At 29.9% G+C, this 27,955-nt stretch overlaps 1 protein-coding gene and 1 pseudogene across 3 annotated transcripts in view; one reads left to right on the forward strand and one right to left on the reverse strand.

The window, feature by feature from the left end:
• The window catches only part of LOC127250732 (labd-13Z-ene-9,15,16-triol synthase, chloroplastic-like), a 30,782-nt gene extending 2,974 nt beyond the window's left edge, over window positions 1-27,808 (forward strand). The window contains exons 1-3 of one of the 3 annotated variants that reach the window (XM_051274154.1): window positions 24,142-24,619; window positions 26,028-26,492; window positions 27,045-27,808. In XM_051274154.1, coding sequence (XP_051130111.1) covers window positions 24,185-24,619; window positions 26,028-26,492; window positions 27,045-27,665 — 1,521 coding nt within the window. In that variant the 5' untranslated portion in view covers window positions 24,142-24,184 and the 3' untranslated portion in view covers window positions 27,666-27,808. Of the gene's footprint in view, window positions 1-367; window positions 1,030-24,141; window positions 24,620-26,027; window positions 26,493-27,044 lie in introns of those variants that run through there. The other 2 variants (XM_051274155.1, XM_051274156.1) reach the window with 2 other exon arrangements.
• Window positions 1,690-27,955, reverse strand: part of LOC127250737 (cytochrome P450 76C2-like) — a 33,051-nt pseudogene continuing 6,785 nt past the window's right edge.

Consider the following 27,955-nt stretch of genomic DNA (forward strand, 5'->3'; position numbering starts at 1 on the left):
TCCTTTAAATCTATGCTCATTTTTCTCTGTTCTTATAAAAAAATATTCTCGTTCTTTTTTAAGTAAAAAATTATTACACAATTTTTATTATTTTTACTATAAAAAAATAACAATTATTATCTATTTTTATTAAAACTTGTGCTGGTCAAATAAATATACAATTAGATGACGGAAGGAGAAATTCAATTCAAAATTTTACTATTCTTGAGCGTCAAACTCAAGTTCAAACCTTAGAGAAACACCCCCTTAAATTAACAAGACCAAGAATCATTCATATATACCATATTTGATTTTAAATATGATTTGGGTGCGTGTAAATAATATTTGTTATAATATTTTGTTGCGTTGACTCTTGTGGATCATGTAGGATATCGTTGCAGCAGGAACCGACACATCTACAACTATGATAGAGTGGGCAATGGCGGAGCTTATGAACAACCCTATAGTTATGGAGAAGGCGCAAAAGGAGTTGACCGAGGTTGTAGGATTAGACAATATTGTCGAAGAGCACCACTTGCCAAAACTAAAGTACTTAGATGCCGTTCTCAAAGAAACATTACGCCTACATCCGGCAGCACCCTTTTTGGTCCCAAGATCTCCATCCCAATCTTCCATAGTCGGGGGATACACCATCCCGAAGGACACCATGGTTCTCATAAATGTTGCCTACATCCAAAAGGATCCTCGTTTTTGGGATAGTCCACGAGAGTTCAAGCCTGAGAGATTTCTAGGCAGCGAATGTGATTTTGGTGGTAATAATTTTCATTATCTTCCATTTGGATCGGGGAGAAGGATATGCGTTGGCCTACCCTTGGCGGAGAGAATGCTAATGTATTTGGTAGCTTCACTTGTGCATTCTTTTGATTGGAAATTACCGAATGACCAGAAACTTGATATGTCGGAGGCATACGGGATAGTTTTGAAGAAAAGTGTTCCCCTTGTTGCCATCCCTAATCCGAGGTTGTTCGATTCAAACTTATATATGTAGATTTATGTCGTTCTAATGAATTTTCAGTTTCCTTTACTTTATTTATGTTTCGTTGAACGTGAGTTCTTAATGTACGGTTTTATTTATTCATTTTATAATTTATAAAATTATAAAAATATAAAATTATATTTTGATTTTATGAATAAAATATTTGTTTGATGTGATGTTTTTTTTTTTTTGCAAAATATATAGTTACATATATAATTATAAGATTGTATACATATAAATTCAATATCTTCTATCTTGATTTTTGTTAAAAATAAAACGGAAAAATTGTAAAATATTATCTTGTATTTATGCCTAATTATCACTATTGTCACTCTAGCAAAATATATTTTGCAAGTGTCACAATTTACCTTTTAATTTTTGCATACTTTTTTAGTATATTTTTCGGTCCTCCAAAATTACGATATATCCTTATCTTTTCTACAGTTTGAAGTAATACGAAATTGCACCTCATCAATAGCTGTCTTTGCTTAGCCCTGCCCAAGAGCTCGTCCATAAAATTTTCTTGAGTTAGCTAGGGAACCCTACTTGTCATTTCATCTAGCTAGCCCAACATCTTAGTAGGCCGCCGATTGAAATTTTCTGATGACAACACTAACTTAATCGAAAACATATATATATATATATTATGTTCAACAGTATATACACAAAGTAATGAAACTGAAAAATAAAATAAAATAAAATTCATAATTCATTTGAAAGACATACAATTACATATGTAACTTTGAATCGAACAATCTAGGATTAGGGATGGCAACGAGGGGAAATCTTTTCCTCAAAACTATCCCAAATGCCTCCGACATATCAAGTTTCTGATCATTCGGTAATTTCCAGTCAAAAGAATGCACAAGTGAAGCTAGAAAATACATTAGCATTTTCTCTGCCAAGGGTAGGCCAGCGCACACCCGTCTCCCTGATCCAAATGGAAGATAATGAAAATTATTACCACTAAAATCACATTCGCTGCCTAGAAATCTCTCAGGCTTGAACTCTCGTGGACTATCCCAAAAACGAGGATCCTTTTGGATGTAGGCAACATTTATGAGAACCATGGTGTCCTTCGGGATGGTATATCCCCCGACTATGGAAGATTGGGATGGAGATCTTGGGACCAAAAAGGGTGCTGCCGGATGTAGGCGTAATGTTTCTTTGAGAACGGCATCTAAGTACTTTAGTTTGGGCAAGTGGTGCTCTTCGACAATATTGTCTAATCCTACAACCTCGGTCAACTCCTTTTGCGCCTTCTCCATAACTATAGGGTTGTTCATAAGCTCCGCCATTGCCCACTCTATCATAGTTGTAGATGTGTCAGTTCCTGCTGTAACTATATCCTACACAATTCAGAGTCAATTAATGCAAATAAATTATAACGAACATCATTTGTGCACCGGAATCGTATTTAAAATCAAATATGGTATAAAGATTTCTCGATCTTGTTAATTTAATTAGCGCGTGTTTCTTTGAAGTTTGGACTTTAGTTTGAAGCCCGAGAATAGTAAAATTATGAATTGAAATAGTGTTTGATGTAATGTTTCGAATGAAATAGTAAATATTTGTGTAATATGTTAAAATTTAAAAAATATATGTATGATTTGATGATTTTAATTCGAAAAGAAAAAAAATTGACAAATAGTGTAAAAACGAAATAAAACCTCAAGGAAATATTTTTTGGGGGTTCAAAAAATGAAGTGAAGCATACCAACAACAAGGCCTTGAGTTTTGTGTCACTTATCGAATCTTCATCTTTCTCCTTTAACTCTAACAAGATTTGAAGAAAGTCTTTCTTCCCTTCTTCCATGACACCTCTCGACAACTTCTTATACTTTGCAATGACTTCGACAACTATATTATCCAACTGTCTCATATATCTCTCCGTCTCTCTCTTTATTCCTTGAATGTCGAATCTTGCAAAAAATGGATAGAAGTCTGAAATATTTGGCCTTCCGAACACATCACCAAGCTTAGGGATGATCGCGCAAAATTTCTTTCCAATTATTTCCTCATCGTTTCCGTGAAGCAATCCACCCCAAAGCATATTGGTTATGACTTTAATCTCAGTTTGAGATCTTCCCATTTTCGTATACTCGTCGAATGGACTTCCTCACCTCGTTCTTGCGAAGAGTGTAAGAGAGCTATTCGACAAAGTTAATAGAAGTAAATATATAGAAACAAATATATACTAATTTTATTTCAAATCTTTTAGTATTATTTCTAGTTTAGAATGTCCAAAGTTTTTATAATTTTTCCTTTAACCTGTTAATATGCAGTTTACAAATCATTATAAACAAAAAGTAAAGATAAAAAAAAAATAAAAATAAAAATATCAAAATTATATTATCTAATTAAGAACCCATGGTAAAACTAAAACTAGAAAAAGTAACTAGGAGGAAGGATGCATAATATTGAAATATATTGAAATTTTGTTTCAAGATGTTTATCACTTCAAATTGTCAAAGTCGAATTTGTGCTGAGTTGAGATATCTTTTGAAATTGTTCGAGTTTGGGTTGATTTAAAATTAAAAGAAATTAAATAAAAATTAGTTTGAAGTGACATTAATAAATATTAAATGTGATATTTTGAGTAAATATTTTTCTTATGTAATATTTTTATCCAATATGATTTTTTTTTTTTAAAAAAAAAAAAACTATTAATAAATGATGGCGCAAATTTGAGTTTTGCATTATAAACATTTAAAGTGAATAATTATTTAATATGATGTATATAATTATTGATATGATATTTTAAATATTTATTAGTTTTTAATAAAATATATAAAAATAAATATTTAATTTAATATTTTCTACGAACAAAACTCATAAATAATAAAAATGCTTTAAAAACTCACCGTTATTAAAAAAAATGTGAACTTTTCAATTTAACGGACGAAAATAAAAATATACTCCCTCTGTCCCATTCAAATGTTACAATTTTTCATTTTCGTCCGTCTAAAAACAAAGTTCTTATTTTCTAATTTAGTAATTTACTACTTACATATCATAATAAATACACTTTCAACATATAATATATTACATAAATGTCATTACTTTTATATTACACAATACTAATAAGGATATTTTTGTCTTTTTTACTATAATCCTATATAATACTAATATTAAAAAATATGCGTATAAAAAATAAATCACATTTTCAATGGAACTGAGGAAGTATACATATTAAAAGTGGACAAAGAAAGTACATCAATTATGTAGATGAGATATAATAAAACAAAAGTTTATATATATGAGTAAAAAAGTATTCCCTTCGTCCCTTAAATAAGTATCTATTTACTTTTTGCACGTGATTTAAAGTATATTAGTATTATATTGATATATAGTAAGAATAATGTAGAAATGACAATATCCTTTGAATTTGATATCTTTTGTTGCTTTTCTGAAAATTCCGGGAGCTATATTTGCCAGTCTGACTGTTTCATTGAAAACCTGCAAATAAATGTTGTTGTAAATTTTGCAAATAGTTAAAACTAGTTGAAGAGAAAAATATCAACACTTTATTGAACAATATGGGCACTTTATAATTTAATACATTCTTAGTTATTAATTGCTTAAATTTTGATCTTACAGTGACTACATAATAGTATATAGGAATATATTATTGAACAACATTAAAATTTATTGAACCATATATTTAAGCACTTTTGAATTTTTTGTAATATATTCAGCATAAGATTCAGATTGTTAAGACAATCCATATGGTCGAAACATGTGTATTTCTTTAAAATTTGGATTTGGAAATAATAGAATTTTGAATTGAAACAGTATTTGAAGTGATATAAATGTTTATGATTTTTGAAGAGTTTAGAAAATAGTTAAAACTTGAATAAAAGTAGATATTTGTGGCAATATAGATAAATATTCGACGTTATGTTTTGAATGAAATTTTGATTTTTTTTTTATTTTATAGTATATGAATTAAAAAATAAGTATTTAATGTAATAGTTTTCAAAAATTTACCAAAATTAGACCTTAAAGAAACACAACCATTATTTTGGATTAGGTGTTTTTTCTTTTTTTTGCTACATACTAGAAATTACTACTATTAAATGTTACACAATGTGAATTTCATGGACTTGTACTCATCCCAAGTTATGTAAGAATCGGAAGTATCCCTTCTTCGAATGATTGCCTCGCGTTCTTCCTGTATATATCGTTAATAGGAATAAATAGGCAAGAAAGTATTATTCTTATAAAAGTCATTTTGGCGCGAAAGATATCATGCCAAGTTAGTGTCAAAACACTAAATTGGTATGGCTTTTGGCGCCAATTAAAGTCGTAGAGTAGAAAATAGTGCCAATTGATTACTCCAAATATGAACATATTCTTAGTTTGACAAAACTGTGTATTACTCGAATTTCTGTATAAAAATCATCATAATAACCTGTTAATGGTATACATTATTGATCTATATCACTTGGCATGATCCAGATTTCGTTGTTGAAATTATTAATGATTTTTGCCCTTTTTAAGCGGTAGTCTGGTGCCAGAAAAGCTAAGGCATGCGCTACAAGCGATAGCCTTCTCCGCTCGCAAGCGCCCAGAATATCTACTGAAAAAGACTAAAGCACGAGAGGTAAGCGATAGCTTCCACCGCTCACAAGCGATAGCCCCTCCAGCTTGCAAGCGGCAGCCCAAACACCCACCGCTGCAGAATGTCACCAGATTTCGACTAAGTGTTCCAACTGCAGCGGTTCAGCCATTTCATTTCCAGCCAGCATAAGCGAGCCTAGCTGCGCTGATGCCCTCCAGCTCTCCAGCAAGCGAGGAAGATCTGAGCCTTTACAATTCAATGCAAGCGAAGTGGGCACCCTGGGAGTTATGACCAGCAACTACTTCAACAGAATAACTACCAGCAACCGCCTAACTGCCCAGCGGTTGGAACCGCCCAGCAACTGCTTGCAACCGTCCCAATTCACCTACTATAAATAGGGTCAGATATCTCTATGTAAATAACTTCGATTTTTGGAGTACTTTTAGCAATTACTTTCTGCAGTTCAATCATCTTTTTGTCTCCGAGAGCTCCACCCTGTAAGGGAGTTCTCCACAGGAATGGCCAAGGGAGTAGGGATTTTCCTCCTCCCTTGGCCAAGTCTTTACCGCTTTCTTAGATTAGATTATTGCTTGTAAAGCTTTGTAGTTCTAGTCTTTCCAGTTTTAGTAGTAATTAATGAAATATCATTCAATTCTTCATCCTCATTTCCTCCGCACTTTATCCATACTTATATAAACTTTGAATTTAAAGAACTTCATTTCACTGGTATAGAGCATGAGAATAATTGATTAATCTGAGCCTTGTTTTGCACCAAAAGTAGTTTCAAGGTAGTTCAATATAGTTAAGTACGCGGGAGCCTTGTCGACCTGCTCAACTACTGTTCTGAATTCAATTTTGATTAAAAAGAGGTAACAGAAGGGTAAAGCCACTAATGAGGCAGAAGTTAGGATAATTAATGGGGCATAGACGGTGGTCTATTAGGTCACGGTGGTCTATTAGGTCACAGATATTCCTGGTGATAGTAGGGTTTCTTTCTTATAATATTCCGATTCTGGGTGTCATTGAAGTCTTGTTGTAAATCCCTTAAGGTCAAATTCCAGTGTTATGAATTCTTTACATTTCAGTTTATATAATTACATCATCTATTTCTAACCGTTTCCGTAATATACATATATTTTCGTTAAAACGCTTTAGACCATTCGCTCATTATATTCAGGAGAATCTATCCATTTAGTAACGCACAAGTCAGACACAACACCTCCCCTGCACTCTCTGTCACTTACCTATATATATATATATATATAACAATTTTTCCATTCGCTCATGTCCCGTTCACTGGGTAATCGCTAATCATCCATGTTCCGGTCACTCGGTCTCCACTTCCGCTCATGTCCCGATCATCTGGTTACCACTGGCACTTTATTTTACGCCCTCGCTTTGCTCGCTTCCGCTCATCCCCTTTTACCGCTTTATTTACCGCTTCCAATAGGCTAAAAGTTTTGATCCGCTGCAAAGCGGATACTTTCCTAAAGTTTTCATCGTTTTTTTTTTTTTAAGATCTTCACCTTTTGAAATTCATGATTTAAAATCCTTGTGTTCGACCTGGAAACTCACTAGTAAAAAGAGTAAAAATAATTATGATAACTACTCAGGGTCTACAATCACAAAATTTACTATATCTAATCGCTTTTCTATAAACCTTCACTCACTGATTTTCGAATATAAATTCCCTGTGAACTTGTATAAATTACAAACCACAAATTCAAGTTATCACCAATATACTAAATTTGACACTAACTTGACACAATATCTTCTGCGCCAAAATGACTTTTATAGGACAATATTGCTAATTGAAAGGATGTAGAAACATAGAGTTCAAACTGTAGTAGAAACTTAGGGTTTGGAGTTAAGAAACAAACCCTAGATAATAAAATTTATATAAACATATTTTATAGATTTAAATTAAAATTTAATAAGCAAACACAATTTATCCAAAAAAAATAAAATTCCTCAAAAATAAATATACATGTCAGAAATATATCATTTTCAATTTGGTGTTCCAATCGATAGGAAATTCAATATATGAACATATTTACTGTCAGCTAGATAGATACTCCATTAGTATTTTAACTGCAATTTGATCGTTAGTTTCTTATGCATGGCTATCCAAAAAGGATGTTTTTTTGGATTGTAATGTCCTTGCATGTCTAGTAATAAGTTTATTGGATATCTTCTTGATTAAAATCTCCTAGATGTATGATCTGATCAGTGTCGACTATACATGTTAGATTTTAGAAGAATATATGAGTTGTGTAAATTAACAATGAGATTGTATTAAACAGAGAACCATTAACTATCTAATCTAAAGTATAGGGAAAAAAAATCAACTACTTAATCTAAAGAATAAATCGAACTAAAGAACAAATATAGAAGAATGAATCTTTGTAATTGAAATATTGATGGAATAATTAATTTAAAAAGTTACAGACAGTCTATTAATTTAAGAAATCTTATAGATTGGGGCTGTGAACAATTTTATATTCAAATGAATGTTTTAATGAGCTCAATATAAGCTAAAATATTTCTATATAAATATTTGAAAAATGCCCTTTTTAGGAATGGGCCTTCCATATATATATATATATATACACATATTTTGAACAAAGTGAACTTTACTAAGTATTATGATCTATTTTTTTAGATAGAATTTTATTAAGACATTATATATATATATATATTTTTTATGACGTAGAAACCTGCAGCTTCTACTCGAAAGTATGCACTGAGTAAACCTCTAAGACATTATATTTTTAGTTCGGGCAAGTGGTGTTCTTCAACAATGTTGTCTAATCCTACAACCTCGGATAACTCCTTTTGCGCCTTCTCCATCACCATAGGATTGTTTATGAGCTCTGTCATTGCTCACTCTATCGTAGTTGTCAATGTGTTGGTTCCTCCTACAATAATATCCTACACAATCCACAAGAGTCTATGCAAAAAATATTATAACAAGCATTTTTCATTCACCCATATTTAATTTTAAATAAGGTATATTAATGATTCATCATCCTTCAAATTTAAAATTTTATGGTGTACTTATTTAAGATTTGAATTTTGATTAAAGTCTGGAAATTGTAAAAATTTTAGGTTTTGAATGAAAATATGATATTAAATAAAAGATATATACTCCCTCCGTCCGCCTCTAAGAGTCACATTTATCTTTTGCGTCATTGTACTAAACATTTAAAATATCCTTATATTTGTATAATTTTTTGTACGAATGATATTTTATTAGTATTATAAGACACTAATTGAAGTACTTTTGTAATTTTGTACGTTTTGATATAATAATTAATATTTAAAGATCAACATGAAAAAAGTAAATGAGACCCTTAAAGCCGGACGGAGGTAATATTTGATTTGATAATTTTGAAATGAATTTTTTTAAAAAAAAATAGTGCGTGACCCTTAAATGAGACCCTTTGAGTCGTGTGTCACTTACAGATTCTTCCACGACACCTCTCGACAACTTCTTCTTATACTTTGCAATGATTTCGACAAAAATATTATCCAACTGCTGCAAATACCTCTTCGTCTCTCTTTGTATTCCTTGAATGTCGAATCTTTCAAGAAATGGAAAGTTGTCTGTAATACTTGGCCTTCGAACAAAGCACTAAGCTTAAGGATAATCGCGCGAAATTTCTTTCCAATTATTTCCTCATCTTCTCGTCGAAGCAATCCACCCCACAAAAAATTTGTTATTACATTAATCTCAGTTTGAAATGCTATCGAACTAATTTCCACATGAACTGCCTTTCCATTCTCGTATACTCGTCGAATGGACTTCCTCACCTCATTCTTGCGAAGAGTGTAAGAGGGCTATTCAACAAAGTAAATATATCAAAATAAAATTATACTAATTTTATCTCTAATTTTTTTACTATTATTTCTAATTTAGAATGTCCAAAATGTTTACAATTTTTTCGATTTTGTGTGTTTAAATATAATTTATAAAATCATTACAGAAAAGAAGAAGTAAAGATAAAATTATAAAAAAAACTATCACAATTATATTATCTAAAAATTTGCATTAATGTGTCGTATAATATACGACGCGTTGAAAGAGTTCTATTTAGGGAGAATTTTTCTCCATACGACTCGTAATTTTCATGTTTTGTGATAATTGTACGAACATTTATTGTATAGTTTGACAACCTTATTTTGTTGGATTATAAATCCAATTGTGGGTTAAATGTAACTATTTGGGTTATCAGTCATATTAAACCTATATTAAGTGATCTATAAATTTATTAGGTTTAGATGTATTTAGTAAGTGCGAGCCTCTTATGTGCAGAAACCCGGTAACTTATTAATTGGGTGATGAGGCCAATTAATAATAAGGGATATAAATAAGGTTGTGATCCCAGGTCTAGACGCAACATCCCTTACTTTCTATATCTCATTGTGATAGTAACTGTAGAAACCCTAGCGATTCTCTCCGGAGGGGTTGCGTCATAGACTTGAAGAACACAAACCCTCCGTTAATTTGCAGATCCGAATCCAACAACGCTAATGGAATAAGGTTAGATTTTATTGCTTTATTATCTTCTCAATTATTATAATACGGTAGATCCTGAGCTTAGGGTTAAATTCCCGATAAGTTTCAACAATTGGTATCAAATCCTTTTCCGTGTTGAATTATTGAGATATTTTATTTGATCGATCAATGTAATTGATCGGAATAAAAAAAAAAAAAAAAAAAATCTGTTTTGAAATCGGTTGAATTCAAATTCATTAATTTTGATCGAATCAAGTCATTAATTTTAATTAAACAAGTCGGTTGAATTCCAATTCATCCAATATATATGTATGGATGTATTATTTCTATAGTTGAAATCCATGACAATTGTTTATTGATTTATTTCAACAAATCAATTCTGCAAATATACATATTTTTGTTTATTTATTTATTAATCTATAAGATTGGCAAGATCCGTAGAGTGTTTGCAATCGATGCGGATAATGATTTCTGTATATATATATATATTGCAATATTGATCGATATTTGGTGTTTGCATGAATTTTGTATAACAATTGATTAATTTAGGATATTGCCGGACCGAATTTGTTACAATTCGCAATATGCTTCCAGTTGCGTTTTTCTTTGGTTGTCCTGTCATAGTTGTTCAATTTAATTTCTAACATGTTACATGTACCGATTGTGGAGAAATGTTAAGTATCCCACATTGGATGTAATGTTGGGATTCTCCTGCCTTATAAGGGGTGAAGGGCTACTCCACTTACAACCAATTAATTTTAAGTTGAAACCCTGGATCCCGTCGTAACATGGTATCAGAGCCATGATGCCCGTATTGGGTATTGATCTTAAATGAATTTTCGAGATTATCATCTATTAAGTTAGCTTGGAGTGATGTAATATGTGGTTTGCATCTGTATGCAGTTCAGGGGTATATATACATACCTGTACTTATTTTTAATAAATTATTTCCAAATGAATATTTTTATGTATCTTTATTTTTGTGCTAATTGAGTATCCTCAAATATTTGTAAATTTGAAAAATATTTTGCTCCAATAATTATTATTTAGGAAATTCAGAGATTATTTGACCATATTTATTTAATTTTGGTCATATTTGCAATTTGGCAATATATAATTGTGAATATTTATATGCAATTATGACTGTGCATTTGCAATTTATGGATCAGTTTATGGAATCATGCCATCAATTTATTTGATATTTTGTATCAATATAGTGTTATGATTTAATCAGTTGGTTTATAAACATAATTGTGAATTCATTCTAATCTATTTAATGATCTAATTAAATTTGAGATACAGTAGCATATATTTTTGACAACATGCGTTTGTTCAAATTCGACTATAATTATTTGGTGTATTAATTTATAATCTCTTTGGGTGACATATTTTTGTCTGTGTAATTCCGCTGCATCTAGTACTTTCTTGGACTACTAAATTATTTTAATGAGTCTAGAAATTAATTACTATTGTTATAGTTTTAATATGTATTGGACATGCATATATGATTTATTTAAGGTGAATTTAATTAGCAATAAATAATATGATATATTTTATGAATTGGTTAAAACAGTTATGTTGCCAAAGCAACATCTGCTGTGTAGATCATTTTATTTATATATTAGAATATTTTGTGTGACTTATAAGGCTCATGATTGACCCAAAGGCAGGTCAGTGATTAAGTAATTTGGTGATATTGAATATGGCGATGATAATTTGGTTATTTGTGTGTGAATAATAGATCTGTCAAAGATAGGGTGTTGTTTGACACACTACTGTATTGTCAACATTCGATTGTCAAAATAAGTTTATCACTAGTGAGTCAGTAATTTGTCCAACGATATTTGCTGATGGTGCTCGATAATTTGTGATAAGATGCTAGTTTATTTTATAAATTCACATACGGAACATTCAGTAGCTTATAGACATGTGCATTCAGTTGCTAATAAGCATTCTTTATTTTTTTTATGGAATCAGACTCGTATACATCGAACGTGATTTTGATTATAATTTAGTTTAAGAAAATTATAAATTCATTAATAATGCATGCTGCGTTTTGACGGTGAAGATCAAGTATTTGACGTTGCCAAAATAACCTCTCTTATATAAGATTTTTTCTTGATAACGTAAGTGTTTATGTGTATTTTAATTCATGTGATTATTCTTCGGCCCAAAGACAGTCGGTAATTGACAGAATGAAATATACATCTGCGATAGTATGTATGGGACGATTATATGGATTTAACTTATGTGAATAATAAATCAAAGGGATACAACAATGCTTACAACCCAACTAGGTCCAAAGATTGGTTGTTGTTTGACATTACTTATTGTCCGTATATGATTATTGCAACAAGATGACTGCTAGCAATCAATGTTATTGATCCAAAAATTGATCATTGACGTTGCACTTAGTGTCTTGGGATGAGAATGCATTATTATTGAACTTCATTATGATCCATTTGGTTGCATGAATCTTGACTTGACATTAAGATTAAACCAACCCACTCATATGTCGAAAAACATTGCAGATGAAAAGTAATTATTTAAGAAGTGGGATAGGTCCAATACATAAGTTTGATAATCCTTAAGAAAAGCACTCCATAAATTTTTAGGAGTACGATATATGATGATATGGATTCCTTGTCGAAATTAAGAAACGCTTTACCAAAGCGATAAGGCAGAAATGCGTACTCTTCTTAAGAGTCTCATTATCATAAAGTATAACGACAAACATAATATAATGGAGTACATCATGAACATGTCTACTATTGCTACTAAATTGAGGGCACTTAAGTTAGACATTTCGGATGACATGTTTGTCCTATTAGTCTTGCTCATGAAATTAATTTAATTTCAGTACATAGACACACCTGGGGGTGGATTTTGGTGTAACAACACACATCAATGTGTCTATGCAAGATTATTTCTATTTTCGAAAATCAGTTGATGTTGAAAGATACATCTATTTGGGTGACGACAAGAAAGTTCAAGTTAAAGTCATTGACAATTTTAGATTATTACTGAGTACTGGTTACTAATTGAATTTGGATGAGGCATTTTTTTTATGGTACCATCTTTAGTCGAAATTTAATTTTGATCTCTATTTTGAACAAATTCAGTTATTATTGTTCATTCGGACATAGAGTTTTGTCTCTTCCAGAATTCAAAATTCGTTAGAACTAGTACCTTATTTGATAATAATAATCATCATTTGCTTAATTATATGACTTCATATCATGAATTAGTTATTGAACATATTCATATAACTTCCACGATTACGGATCCGCTTAATTAGTAAAGGGTTTCCACATAAGTTCTATAGTGAGCATATTGCTCGTTTGAAAAGTGGAACCATATTTCGATACTTTGGTTTAGTGGGAGCTAATTAGTAATGTTCAAATACATTAAGGTTATTTTATTTTATACTGCAGTATTCAGTATGCACTGTTTAGTATTCATTTTTAATTCAGTTTTCAGTTGTTCTGAATTAAAGTTAAGATGGATCAGTTGGAAATAGGCATGTTACGATCACATTACATGAAATTTTCATGTTGTGCATCCGCACTTAATCGAATATTTGATTATATTAGTGTTGTGACCATTGATCGGTCCCATTGCGATAAATGCAGTGACGGCCACTTTGATCCGCATCGATGTGATTTATAGATGAGATTAGTAATATACATTAAATGATTTGATAGAACATTTTTCATGAGCTCATAAGGTCATTCAGTATACATTTACCCAAGTGAGAGATTGTTGGATTATAAATCCAATTGTGGGTTAAATGTAACTATTTGGGCTATCAGTCAGAATAAGCCTATATTAAGTAATCTATAAATTTATTAGGCTTAGATGTATTTAATAAGTGCGGGCCTCTTATGTGCAGAAACTCGATAACTTATTAATTGGGTGATGAGGCCAATTAATAATAAGGGATATAAATAGGGTTGTGATCCCAGGTCTAGACGCAACATCCATTACTTTTCATATCTCATCGTGATAGTAACGGTAGAAACCCTAACGGTTCTCTCAGGAGGAGTTGCGTCATAGATTTGAAGAACACAAACCCTCCATGAATTTGCAGATCCGAATCCAACAACGCTAATAGAATAAGATTAAATTTAATTGCTTTATTATTTTCTTAATTATTATACACAGTAGCTCATGGGGTTAAATTCCTGATAAGTATGTAACTTATTTTTGCTCCAACTTTTGGCCATAATCACATGTCAAAAATTCAAATGTCAATTCCAACCATTGGAATGGGTACCCTATGTAAACACGTTTAATAAAAGCATGATATGGTGTGTGGAGTTTCTTTATGCTACGTGGGCTAAAATTGTTCACATATCTAAGATGTTTATTGGCTTGTTCTTTCAAAATTTAAATTTGATTATATATATATATATATATATTATTATTATTATTATTATTATTATTATTATTACTTTTAGATTTTTGGTTTAAATAAGATTACAATTATTTAATGGTTTACTTTTAGATAATTTATTTATAAATAATATAAATATTAAATTATTTTTCTTTATTATTATTATTATTATTATTATTATATAAGATGAAAGTTTGTACTAACTATTTATACGTGAGATATAAAAAATTGTGTAAAGAAATATAAAAATGATGAATGTGTGTATAATATTTTAATTTTTTTAAAAATACGCTATGGGAAAAAAATATTAAGAAGAACAAATTCATAGTCTTCATTACCTGGAAATCATATCGATAGTTATAAATTTAACCCACACTGTCAGATCATCTTTTATGAAACACATTTAATGGTTGTTTTTTATGACCTATTTAAGTTTTGTATTTATACAAAGATGTGTTAGTATATTTTATGGAGAATTTGAGCTTCTTTCGATCTATTTTCAAAATATTATTTTAACTACAAATTGAGTATATTCTAATTTATTTTTTCCTCCTAACTATAACCATATACATTAAGAGTCTTAATATTTTACACTCAAAAGAATGCATCAAATAAATTTTAATTTAGAATACAATTCTCAAAATACAACTATATATTATTATTTTTATTATTTTGTTCTTGCTTCAATAATTTTGTATATTGATATCAATGCATTATTATTGCCTCAAATGTCACTCTCGTAGGGCTCACAAATAATTGAGGATTGAGTTTTGAAATGTAACACGTGTCAAATTTTCATAGAAGTTCCAAATTTTCATTATCCGTTGCCCTCTAGTGTCGGCACATGTAGAGCTAATAAAAAATAGACAATTCGAAAATTCAATTCAAATTCGATACAAAAAAATTATATTTATGTTTAAAAATAGATTTGAAAATTTTTGTGTCCAGGTTGTACCCGGCCTAGTCCGGCCAGATTTAATGAAATAAATATATTTACAAATAAATATATACCAAAATGAAGTTATAGTCTAATCTCCTAATACTTGTTTTAAAGATTTTAAAAAATAAAAAAAATAAAAAATTGGGCTGACAAAAAAAGTTTTTTTTAAAAAATGTCAAATTATATTTTATATTTTAACTTTTATGATACACTAAAAATTAATTTTATATTAAAAATATTATATTACTATTTATTTATATCTAATAAAAAAAACTATTCAAATTTGGATTTTATTATGCACAACTCAAATATCCCTCCGCACATTCAACAAGAGTCTTCACTTCTGTTTACTTTTTATCTTTTTAATTTGGTCTACGCATCATATATTAATAATTTCTTTTTAAAAAAAAATAAAAATATCATATTCCATAATTATATCAAAAATATATATTAAATTTAAAAGGTCAACTTAATATTTATTCAAGTCACTTTAAATCAATCTAAACCTTAAAATTGACTTTCTGATAGACAAATAAGTCAAAAGTTAATTCAAATATTTCACAATATTCTCTAGTTTTAGTTTTAGTAAGACTTTTTAAATAATATGAATTTGATAATTCTTTTATAATTTAATCTTTATTTTTTATAATAATTGAATAAATTGTTTAAATGGGTAAAAAGGAAAAAAAAAATGTAAATAATTTGGACATTCACTACGGTTTGAGGAAAGATGATTGAGCTTAGCCTCCAGGTGATCAACAATTTGCTGAAGCTCTCGAATGACAATCCAGAAGAATCTCCTTCTGCCCTGATTAGAGAATCAAAATTAGAGGTTGCACTACGATTGTCTGCATGGAAATCCGATGATTTCGGTCGAACGGGCTTGGCCGCCACAGAACTAACAATGAAGTATCAATGCCTCTTTCGCTTTTGCGCGATGAATGTTCTCCCCACAAGTAACGGGACAAACATTGGCTACAAAATGGGTAAATTACTCCTCTGCATTGATAAATTATGTGCTGACATCAACTTTGGTTTTATTGTTATCTCAAGGATGGTGAAGTATGCTCGTGGGAAGTCGTTTGACAAGACCAACCTCCCATACCCTGCTCTCATCACCCTATTGTTGAAAGAAAATGGCATTATGCCGGAACCCTCGGAAGACACAATTCAAACCACCTTCTTCAAGCCACGATCAAACTTACATAAACTCTTCAACGATTTCAAGGAGCCCCTTCCAGCTGATCCTTCGGGACAGCTTCTGGAAGCACGTAGGTTACTCCTAGAAGTACTGTAGGAACAAGTCTCAATTCGTTCAACTTTAGTAGAACACCGGAAAAATATAATTCGTGCTCTCCACCTTCACCCCAGATTTGCCTCAGGTCCTGACGATGAGGAGATATCTGACTTTCTCTAAGCTTCCCAGCCTTTTTTGGCATCTATCCACGCAAGGGGGAGAGATGCAGGAGAGAGGGGGGAATGTTGCATCACCGGAGAAAGGGGGAGTTACTTTTGCATGCCTGTTGTCTTTGTTGATTTTCTGCTACTGCCTATTGGAAATGTCTGTTGTTGTTTTTGGTTCTGTGTTTGCTGGAACTTTGGTTGTCTTAAAATTCTGTTTTGTATAGGCTGCATGTAGCCTTATTTGGATTGATGGCCTGTAACCTAACCTTAAATTGCTTTTGATTATGGGATTAATTTGTTGAGTGTGGGAGATTATCTTCTGCATTGTGTGTGTGGTCACATATGCCAAAAAAGGGAAGATTGTTAAGTTGATCTCAAACTCCAACATCTATTTTTGGCATAGTGACAAAACCACTTTCTGCTCTATGGTCGTTGGCTTAAAAACAGCAACACTGGAACTTGCTGGTAGAGTCCAATCAAACAGCCCTTTTGTTCCTTCCTTGAATGGTGGTTGCTCAAGACAAAATAGACATCTCGAATTTGTCCTTTTGTGATCAGAACTGATTAGATATAACACCATTCCTTGTTTGTATCAAAGTGAATTTATTGCTTGTCAAATCATGGCTGTTGTAGTTGCAAAACATAGCTTGAGATTAGTGGGAAGAAAAGGGTGTGTGGTTTTTGAGAGAGTGTGTAGTGAGAGAATTATTGTGTTTATCCTCTCAATCACTTCCCTTCCCATCTCCATACACTAAGTGAGTGATTTACTTTATTATCCTGTCGGAGAAGTTCAGTGACTGAAGGGAGATCGGAGTTCCGATCAAGGGAACATTCGAACTCTGAGCAGCCTAGCTATGTGTTAGTTGTTAGTACGCGTTTGTAACAACTTATGCCTGTGAAGGGAATTTCCTAGGTGATTTTTTTGTAGTTTGGGTTGGAGGAGGTTTGGGTGTTTTGTTCTTAATCAGCACTGATTAATGGGCGTCTCCTGGATTGATATCCCCCGGAGTAGGATCGTTTATATCTGAACCGGGTAAACAAATAACTTGTCATTGATTGTTTTGAAATCATTTCATTTATTTAATTGACAAGTCGGTATTATAACTGTAATATAACTACACTTCGGGAGTTGACTCATTTGAATAAGTGTACGAGGATTTATTGGAGTAGCACTTATTTCCATCCCAACAATATATATACATATTTTGAACAAAGTGAACTTTACTAAGTATTATGATTTATTTTTTTGGATAGAATTTTGTTAAGACATTATATATATATATATATATTTTATGACGTAGAAACCCGCAGCCGCTACCCGAAAGTGCATTGGATAAACCCCTAAGACATTATATTTTTAGTTCGGGCAAGTGGTGTTCTTTGACAATGTTGTCTAATCCTACAACCTCAGATAACTCCTTTTGCGCCTTCTCCATCACCATAGGATTGTTTATGAGCTCAGCCATTGCCCACTCTATCGTAGTTGTAGATGTGTTGGTTACTCTTACAATAATAACCTACGAGATCCACAAGAGTCGATGCAAAAAATATTATAACAAGCATTTTTCATTCACCCGTATTTAATTTCAAATAATGTATATTAATGATTCATCATCCTTCAAATTTAAAATTTTATGGTGTACTTATTTAAGATTTAAATTTTGATTAAAGTCTGGAAATTGTAAAAATTTTAGGTTTTGAATGAAAATCTGATATTAAATAAAAAATATATATTCCCTCCGTCCGCCTCTAAGAGTCATATTTATCTTTTGCGTCATTGTACTAAACATTAAAAATATCCTTATATTTGTATAATTTTTTGTACAAATGATATTCTATTAGTATTATAAGATACTAATGGAAGTACTTTTGTAATTTTGTACGTTTTGATATAATAATTAATATTTAAAGATCAACATGCAAAAAGTAAATGAGACCCTTAAAGCCGGATGGAGGTAATATTTGATTTGATAATTTTGAAATGAATTTTTTTTTTTTTTTTTTTTTAAATAGTGCGTGACCATCAACTTTTACCAACAAGAAGCCTTTGAGTTGTGTGTCACTTACAGATTATTCCACAACACCTCTCGACAACTTCTTCTTATACTTTGCAATGATTTCGACAAAAATATTATCCAACTGCTGCAAATACCTCTTCGTCTCTCTTTGTATTCCTTGAATGTCGAATCTTGCAAGAAATGGATAGTTGTCTGAAATACTTGGCCTTCGAACAAAGCACTAAGCTTAAGGATAATCATGCGAAATTTCTTTCCAATTATTTCCTCATCTTCTCGTCGAAGCAATCCACCCCACAAAAAATTTGTTATTACATTAATCTCAGTTTGAAATGCTATCAAACTAATTTCCACTTGAACTGCCTTTCCATTCTCGTATACTCGTCGAATGGACTTCCTCACCTCATTCTTGCGAAGAGCGTAAGAGGGCTATTCAACAAAGTAAATATATCAAAATAAAATTATACTAATTTTATCTCTAATTTTTTTACTATTATTTCTAATTTAGAATGTCCAAAATATTTACAATTTTTTCGATTTTGTCTGTTTAAATATAATTTATAAAATCATTACACAAAAGAAGAAGTAATGATAAAATCATAAAAAAAAAAAAAAACTATCAAAATTATATTATCTAAAAATTTGCATTAATGTGTCGGATAATATGCGACGCGTTGAAAGAGTTCTATTTAGGGAGAATTTTTCTCCATACGACTCGTAATTTTCATGTTTTGTGATAATTGTATGAACATTTATTCTATAGTTTGACAACCTTATTTTCCCTCCAACTTTTGGCTATAATTACATGTCAAAAATTCAAATGTCAGTAAGGGCAATTTCAACCATTGGAATGGGTACCCAATGTTTCGGGCATTGGATTTAAAATGCACTATTCATCCTATTTTTTTTCTTAAAAATATTAAATTAAATACTTATTTTTATATTTTTTATTTTTTATATTATATTAAAAGTCAATTTTACATTCAAAATATCACGTCAACACCTATTTATATAACATCATACAATTATTCAAATTCAAAATTTTTACTGTTCAAATACCAACTCAAAATCCAAACTACCGAACAAACATACTATCTCCTTAACATGATATGGTGTTTGGAGTTTCTTTATGCTACGTGGGCTAAAATTGTTCACATGTCGAAAAATTTTGAATCAAATCAAACACTTATTTTTTTATATTTTTTATTTTTTATATTATACTAACAATTAATTGTACATTCAAAATATCACGTCAACACCTATTTATATTACATCATACAACTATTTAAATTCAAAATTTTTACTGTTCAAATCCCAACTCAAAATCCAAACCCCGAAGATATCTCCTTAACATGATATGGTGTGTGGAGTTTCTTTATGCTACGTGGGCTAAAATTGTTCACATATCTAACATATTTATTGGCTTGTTCTTTCAAAATTTAAATTTGATTATATATATATATATATATATATTATTATTATTATTATTATTATTATTATAGAGTGTGTTTGTATGGGGTTTGGATTTTGAGTTGGGATTTCAATAGTAAAAATTTTGAATTTGAATAGTAGTATGATGCGATATAAATAGGTGTTGATGTGATGTTTTGAATGTAAAATTAATTTTTAATATAATATAAAAAAATAAAAAATAGATATTTGATTTGATATTTTTGAAAAAAAAAATAAAATAAACAGTAAAAATCCACTAAAATTCTTCAAACAAACACACATTTTTGTTTTAAATAAGATTAATGGTTGACTTTTAGATAATTTATTTATAAGTAATAAAATATTAAATTATACTTTCTCCGTTTATTCACTTTTCCATTTTTATCGGTCCACTTATCTTGTCACTATTTTTTTTAAAAGAATTATATACTTTAATTTTATTTAAAAAATATTAATTTATAATTTTTTTTTAATTTTAATTCGACTAATTAATTTTAATCTAAAATTATTTTTATTATACAATAAATATTTTTACTAATATATTCTTAATTATTTATTAATTGTATCCCTCTTAAATTCTCGTGTCTACGGTAAAACAGATATAATAACCGCGATGGAGGGAGTAATTGTATGTCATATGATATATATATAGATATATATATATATGTGTGTGAATTTAGGATGACTAATACTCCTCTGTCCAAAATTAGTTGGGATACAGTTGGACGAGATTAAGAACTATTGATATTATATTGGTAATAAATATATATTGTGGGTTGTAATATTATTTTAAAAACCTCAAAAATTTCATATTATTTATAATAAAAATAAGGGTTAGGTATGAGACAAAATCTATAGACTCAAATTATAATAATTTAATTCAATCAATATTACTAAATAATAACGATACAGTTTAACAATACATATTTTCAATATAAAATTAATTTTTAATAAAAATAAAAAATGTTAAAATAAATCTAAACCAAAAATGTATTATAAATAAACAATCTGCGATAATTTTGTTTTTGTAGATTTAAAATAACTATTGCAATATGTAGATGATGTTTTTGTAGTTTGTTATTTTACAATATTTTAAAAATATAACATCTCAAAGAATAAAATTATCTTATAATTAATATAGATTATGTTATTTCAAATTTTATAAAAATTAGCCCTATCTCGTCAAATCCTAATTCCGCTATAGCTAACATCAGCATTGATAATGATATAATTATTTATAATAGTGAGCTAATTGAATTAAAACGGACATAAATAATAAAACGAGACAATATATATAAAACAAATCGGGTATATAATATACTCCAACTGTCATCCAATCATCATCTATGTTGGAACTCCCGTTTGCGGATATATGAATAATGAGTGAATTTTTCTAATAGTTCGAACTTTTAGGTGAGACAATCATTCAGCATCCGATATGATATCAGATAGGTACATATTGTTTTGGAATAATGACTGAGTTTCTCTAATAATGATGGGTACGTATTGGTAACAGCGGCTTATGTATTTTATTTATTGAATAAGGCTTTCTTGTGCTTGCATAAATTATGCATAAAATATCTTTCTTTTATTTTTCTAGTATGAGGATCTTGTGTTAAATATAAATAAATTATTAATAACATAAAATAAGTTTGATAGTTTTTTTTTTTTTTTTCATTCTTATCTAATAAATTAGGTGAATTTTTTTTTTATTAAACTTTCTATGAATCACCTATCTATTGTACATATGACTTGATATTGCATACAAATATATTTTGTAAACTTTCTAATATAGTTTTCTATTCATTAAAAGATTTAAATAGATTATTTGAAGGTTTATTTATTTCTTTATTTAGTTTTTTACTCTTGTCTGAAAAAACAAAGTCATTTATATAACCGGCCAATGATCTTTAGTCGTTGTTACTTTGGGATGAAAAACAAAATATTCTATATATTTTACAGTAACGTTAGAGAGTTTTAGGCAATCATACAATATAAGATATTTTATGTATTTTTAATAAAATATATAATAATGAATTATGATATTTTATATAAAAATTTTATAATACTAAATAATGAAAAAATAATTAAATAAATTTAAATTTAAAATTGTACCAAAAAAATAGGTGCCATGTGCCATAGATTTTGCATATCTAATAGTATTAATTTTTTATGAAATATTATTATTGATTTAAAACAAATAAATTCTGTTTATTCATTTAACTTAAATATATATAGATGAGACAGTGATTTAGTAGTTATATTCAAAATTAATATATTTAGAAAAAGTCGAATCAAATAAAAATACTAAGGCTAAACTGTTTTTTAGTCCCGCAACTAGACCCTCTTATCATTTTAGTTTCGTAAGTGGAGCTTCTCGCAAACTAGTCTCATACGTGAAAAATTTTCGCTATTTTAGTCCTTCGGCGCCGGAGACGCCCGCATGGCTCGCCGGAGGTGACGTGTCCGCCAGGTCAGCGACACCTGGCGCTGACCTGGCAGACACGTGGATTTTTTTATTTATTTTTTATTTTTTAAAATATTTTTAATTTTTTTTAATTTTATTTATATATTTTTAATTTTTTAATTTGATTTAATTTAAAAAAATAAAAAAAAATTGAAAAAAATAAATAAATCCACGTGTCCGCCATGTGTCGCTGACCTGGCGGGACACCTGGCGGACACGTCACCTCCGGCGAGCCACGCGGACGTCTCCGGTGCCGGAGGACTAAAACAGCGAAAATTTTCACTTATGGAACTAGTTTGCGATAAGGGAGTCCAGTTACGGGATTAAAAATCAGTTTACCCAAAATACAATAATATATATCAAATAATTATTTAATAATTAAAACTATTTAAATATCTCGAAAGAAAATGTACGACTCATTGGGCATGACTAATAATAATAATAATAATAATAATAATAAACAGTTGGATATTTACAAAAATCGAGAACACATTATAGATTTGGCATTGGATTGGATTTACATTATTCATCCAATTTTTTTCCCCCAAAAACATCAAATCAAACATCTATTTTTAATTTTTTATATTATACTAAAAATTAATTTTACATTCAAAATATCGTATCAAGACCTATTTATATCACATCATACAACTATTCAAATTCAAAATTTTTACTATTCAAATCTCAACTCAAAATCCAAACACCCAAACATACACACAAAGTGAACATACCCTTGAAAAGTGTGATACTCTCTTCGTCTCATATCTATATATACATTAGTTTTTTGTACGGAATTTTCGAAATATTAGTATTAAATTAGGATATAGTAGAAATAAATATAAAAAGAGTAAACTAACCTTATTAGTAATGTATAATATAATTGTAACGACATTTGTTTAATATATTGTAAACTGAATGAATATTTGTAATATTAAATAGATAGTACAATTACTAAAAATATTTGAGTAAATTGCAAAAATATCTCACATTTATACCCTATTATCATTTTTGTCCTGTATTTATCTTCTGGACAAAATATATCTCACATGTTTACAAAATTCGTTATTTATGTCATTTTCTCGCGCGTGAAATTCACACCACGTGCCCGCGCGGTCAAAGAATAGAAATAGCGACTTTTGAAAACATGTGGGATATATTTTGCCAGAGAAATAAATACAGGACAAACGTGATAACGAGGTATACGTGTGGGATATTTTTTGTAATTTTCCCTATAATATTTTATATTAAATACCGACATTTTATAAATAAATATAATATATATTATAGATATTAAAAATCGTGTCAAATAAAATTTTGATTTGACACAAACATGAATTATGTAAAAATTAACTTTTGTTTTGTTTTATGAAACCTGAACATTGATTTAGCCTTTAAATAGACACTTGTGCATTGTTCAATTTGCAGAACTCAAGAACTTAAATTAGACAAAAATGGATCAATTGATCTCTCAAGCAATTCTTGCTCTACTTTCAATTCTTGTAGTAATATCTTCGATTTGGTACTTCAAATTGCTGTCCAAATCTGCAGCAAAATCCCCACCAGGGCCATGGGGTGTGCCGATCCTCGGCTATCTCCCGTTCGTCGGGAGCAATATGCTCAGCACATTCTCCAATCTTGCGACCAAGTACGGCGAAATCTTCAAAGTCCGTCTTGGCAATAAACTTTGTGTCGTGATTAACTCACCGGCCCTCGCGAAGGAGGTTGTCCGGGATCATGACGCTGTTTTTGCCAACCGGGATGTGCCTGCCGCGGCCCTTGTTGCCTCTTACGGCGGAAAGGATATTGTTTGGTCTCCCAACAACTCCGAGTGGCGAGCAATGCGAAAAGTATTCGTCCGGGAGATGATGGCCAATAGAAGCCTTGAGGTTTTTTTATTTTTCTTTATTATTATATAAGATGAAAGTCCGTATAACTATTTATACGTGAGATATAGAAAATTCTGTAAAGGAATATAAAAATGATGAATGTGTATATAATGTTTTAAATTTTTTTAGGAATGCGCCATGGGAAAAATTATTAAGAAGAACAAATTCATAGTCTTCAATTACCTGGAAATCATATCGATAGTTATAAATTCACCCCGCATTGTCAGATCATCTCTTATGGGACACATTCAATAGTTGTTTTTTATGACGTATTTAAATTTTGAATTTATACAAAGATGTGTTAGTACATTTTATGGAGAATTTGAGCTTGTTTCGATCTATTTTCAAGATATTATTTCAAGTACGAATCGAGTATATTCTAATTTATTTTTCCCTCCTAACTATAACCACATACATTAAGAGTCTTAATATTTTACACTCAAAGAATGCATCAAATAAATTTTAATTTAGAATACAATTCTCAAAATACAACTATATATTATTATTTTTATTTTTTTGTTCTTGCTTCAATAATTATGTATATTGATATCAATGTATTATTATTGCCTCAAATGTCACTCTCGTAGGGCTGACAAAAGAAGTTTCTTAAATAATGTCAAATTATATTTTTATATTTTAACTTTTATAAAACACTAAAAATTAATTTTATACTAAAAATATTATATTACTATTTATTTGAATTTAGATTTTATTATGCATAACTCAAATATCCCTCCACACATCCAACAAGAGTCTTCAATTCTGTTTACTTTTTATCCTTTTAATTTGGTCTGCGCATCATATATTAATAATTTCCTTTTTTTAAAAAAAAATATATATATCATATTCGATAGTTATATCAAAAATATATATTAAATTTAAAAGGTCAACTTAATATTTATTCACGTCACTTTAAATCAATCTAAACCTTAAATTGACTTTCTATAGACAAATAATAAGTCAAAAGTTAATTCAATATTTCACAATATTCTCTAGTTTTAGTTTTAGTAAGATTTTTTAAATAATATGACTTTGATAATTCTTTTATAATTTAATCTTTACTTTTTTATAATAATTGAATAAATTGTGTTTAAACGGGTAAAAAAGGAAAAAAAAGAATTGTAAATAATTTGGACATTCACTACAAAAAAAAAAAAAAAAATAGTATATATGTAACGGAATTATATCCCTAAATTTCAAGTTGGTAACTTAATTTTATCTTAATCCGGTCTCTAATATCATTAATAATGAAAAAACGTGAATTTAGGAACGAAAAAATTTCGTTACAAAATTGATATTTTTTTTTAATGATTCTAAATTAAAACTAATAGTAAAAGGTTTGAGATAAAATTAGTGTATTAATTGTTTGTTCATATATATTTACTTCTATATTTACTTTGTCGAATAGCTCTCTTACACTCTTCGCAAGACCGAAGTGAGGAAGTCCATTCAACGAGTATACAAGAATGGGAAGGCAGCTGTTGAATTTAGTTTGCTAGCATCTCAAACCACGACTAATGTAATGATGAATATGCTTTGGGGTGGGTTGCTTCAAGGAGACGACGAGGAAATATTAATTGGACAGAAATTTTGCGCGCTCACCCCTAAGCTTACGGATGTGATAGGAAGGCCAAATATTTCAGACTTCTATCCCTTTCTTGCAAGATTCGACATTCAAGGAATACAAAGAGAGACAGCGACCTATTCGCGGCAGTTGGATAATATTGTTGTCGAAATCATTGCAAAGTATAAGAAGAAGTTATCGAGAGGTGTCCAGGTTGAAGGAGAGAAAGACTTTCTTCAAATCTTGTTAGAGTTGCAGCAGAAAGACGGAAATTCGATAGATGACACACAACTCAAAGCCTTGTTGGTGGTATGCTTCATCACTGCATATTTTGAAAAAAAAAAAAAAAGAAGACTTTCTTTAAGATTTGGTTTTGTTCTTGCACTATTTATCAATTTTTCAAATAAAATATTTATCAATTTTGAATGAAATATTTTTTTTGTGTAATATATTAAATAAAAAATATGCATTACATTAAAAACTACATTTTTCGTCGTTTAAATCTATGCTCATTTTTTTCTGTTGTCATAAGAAAATATTTTCGTTCTTTTTTAAGTAAAGAATTATTACACAATTTTTATTATTTTTACTATAAAAAAAAAATAACAATTACTATATACTTATTAAAACTTGTGCTGGTCAAATAAACATACAATTAGATGACGGAAGAAAAAATTCAATTCAAAATTTTACTATTCTTGAGCGTCAAACTCAAGTTCAAACCTTAGAGAAACACCCCCTTAAATTAACAGGACCAAGAATCATTCATATATACCATATTTGATTTTAAATACGATTTGGGTGCGCGTAAATAATATTTGTTATAATATTTTGTCGCGCTTACTCTTGTGGATCATGTAGGATATTGTTACAGCAGGATCCGACACAACTACAACTATAACAGAGTGGGCAATGGCGGAGCTTATGAACAATCCTATAGTTATGGAGAAGGTGCAAAAGGAGTTATCCGAGGTTGTAGGATTAGATAATATTGTCGAAGATCACCACTTGCCCAAACTAAAGTACTTAGATGCCGTTCTTAAAGAAACATTACGCCTACATCCGACAGCACCCTTTTTGGTCCCAAGATCTCCATCCCAATCTTCCATAATCGGGGGATACACCATCCCGAAGGACTCCATGGTTCTCATAAATGTTGCCTACATCCAAAAGGATCCTCGTTTTTGGGATAGTCCACGAGAGTTCAAGCCTGAGAGATTTCTAGACAACGAATGTGATTTTGGTGGTAATAATTTTCATTATCTTCCATTTGGATCGGGGAGAAGGATATGCGTTGGCCTACCCTTGGCGGAGAGAATGCTAATGTATTTTGTAGCTTCACTTGTGCATTCTTTTGATTGGAAATTACCGAATGGCCAGATACTTGATATGTCGGAGGCATACGGGATAGTTTTGAAGAAAAGTGTTCCCCTTGTTGCCATCCCTAGTCCGAGGTTGTTCGATTCAAACTTATATATGTAGATTTATGTCGTTCTAATGAATTGTCAGTTTACTTTATTTATGTTTTGTTGAACGTGAGTTCTTAATGTACGGTTTTATTTATTCATTTTATAATTTATAAAATTATATTTTGATTTTATGAATAAAATATTTGTTTGATGTGATATTTTTTTTTGCAAAATATATAGTTATATATATAATTATAAGATTGTGTACATATAAATTCAATAGAATCTTCTATCTTGATTTTTATTAAAAATAAAACGGAAAATTTGCAAAAAATTATCTTGTATATATATGTCTAATCATCA

Source organism: Andrographis paniculata, unplaced genomic scaffold, assembly GCF_009805555.1.
Source record: "Andrographis paniculata isolate CXL003 unplaced genomic scaffold, ASM980555v1 Contig37END, whole genome shotgun sequence".
NCBI classification, from domain to species: Eukaryota; Viridiplantae; Streptophyta; class Magnoliopsida; order Lamiales; family Acanthaceae; genus Andrographis; species Andrographis paniculata.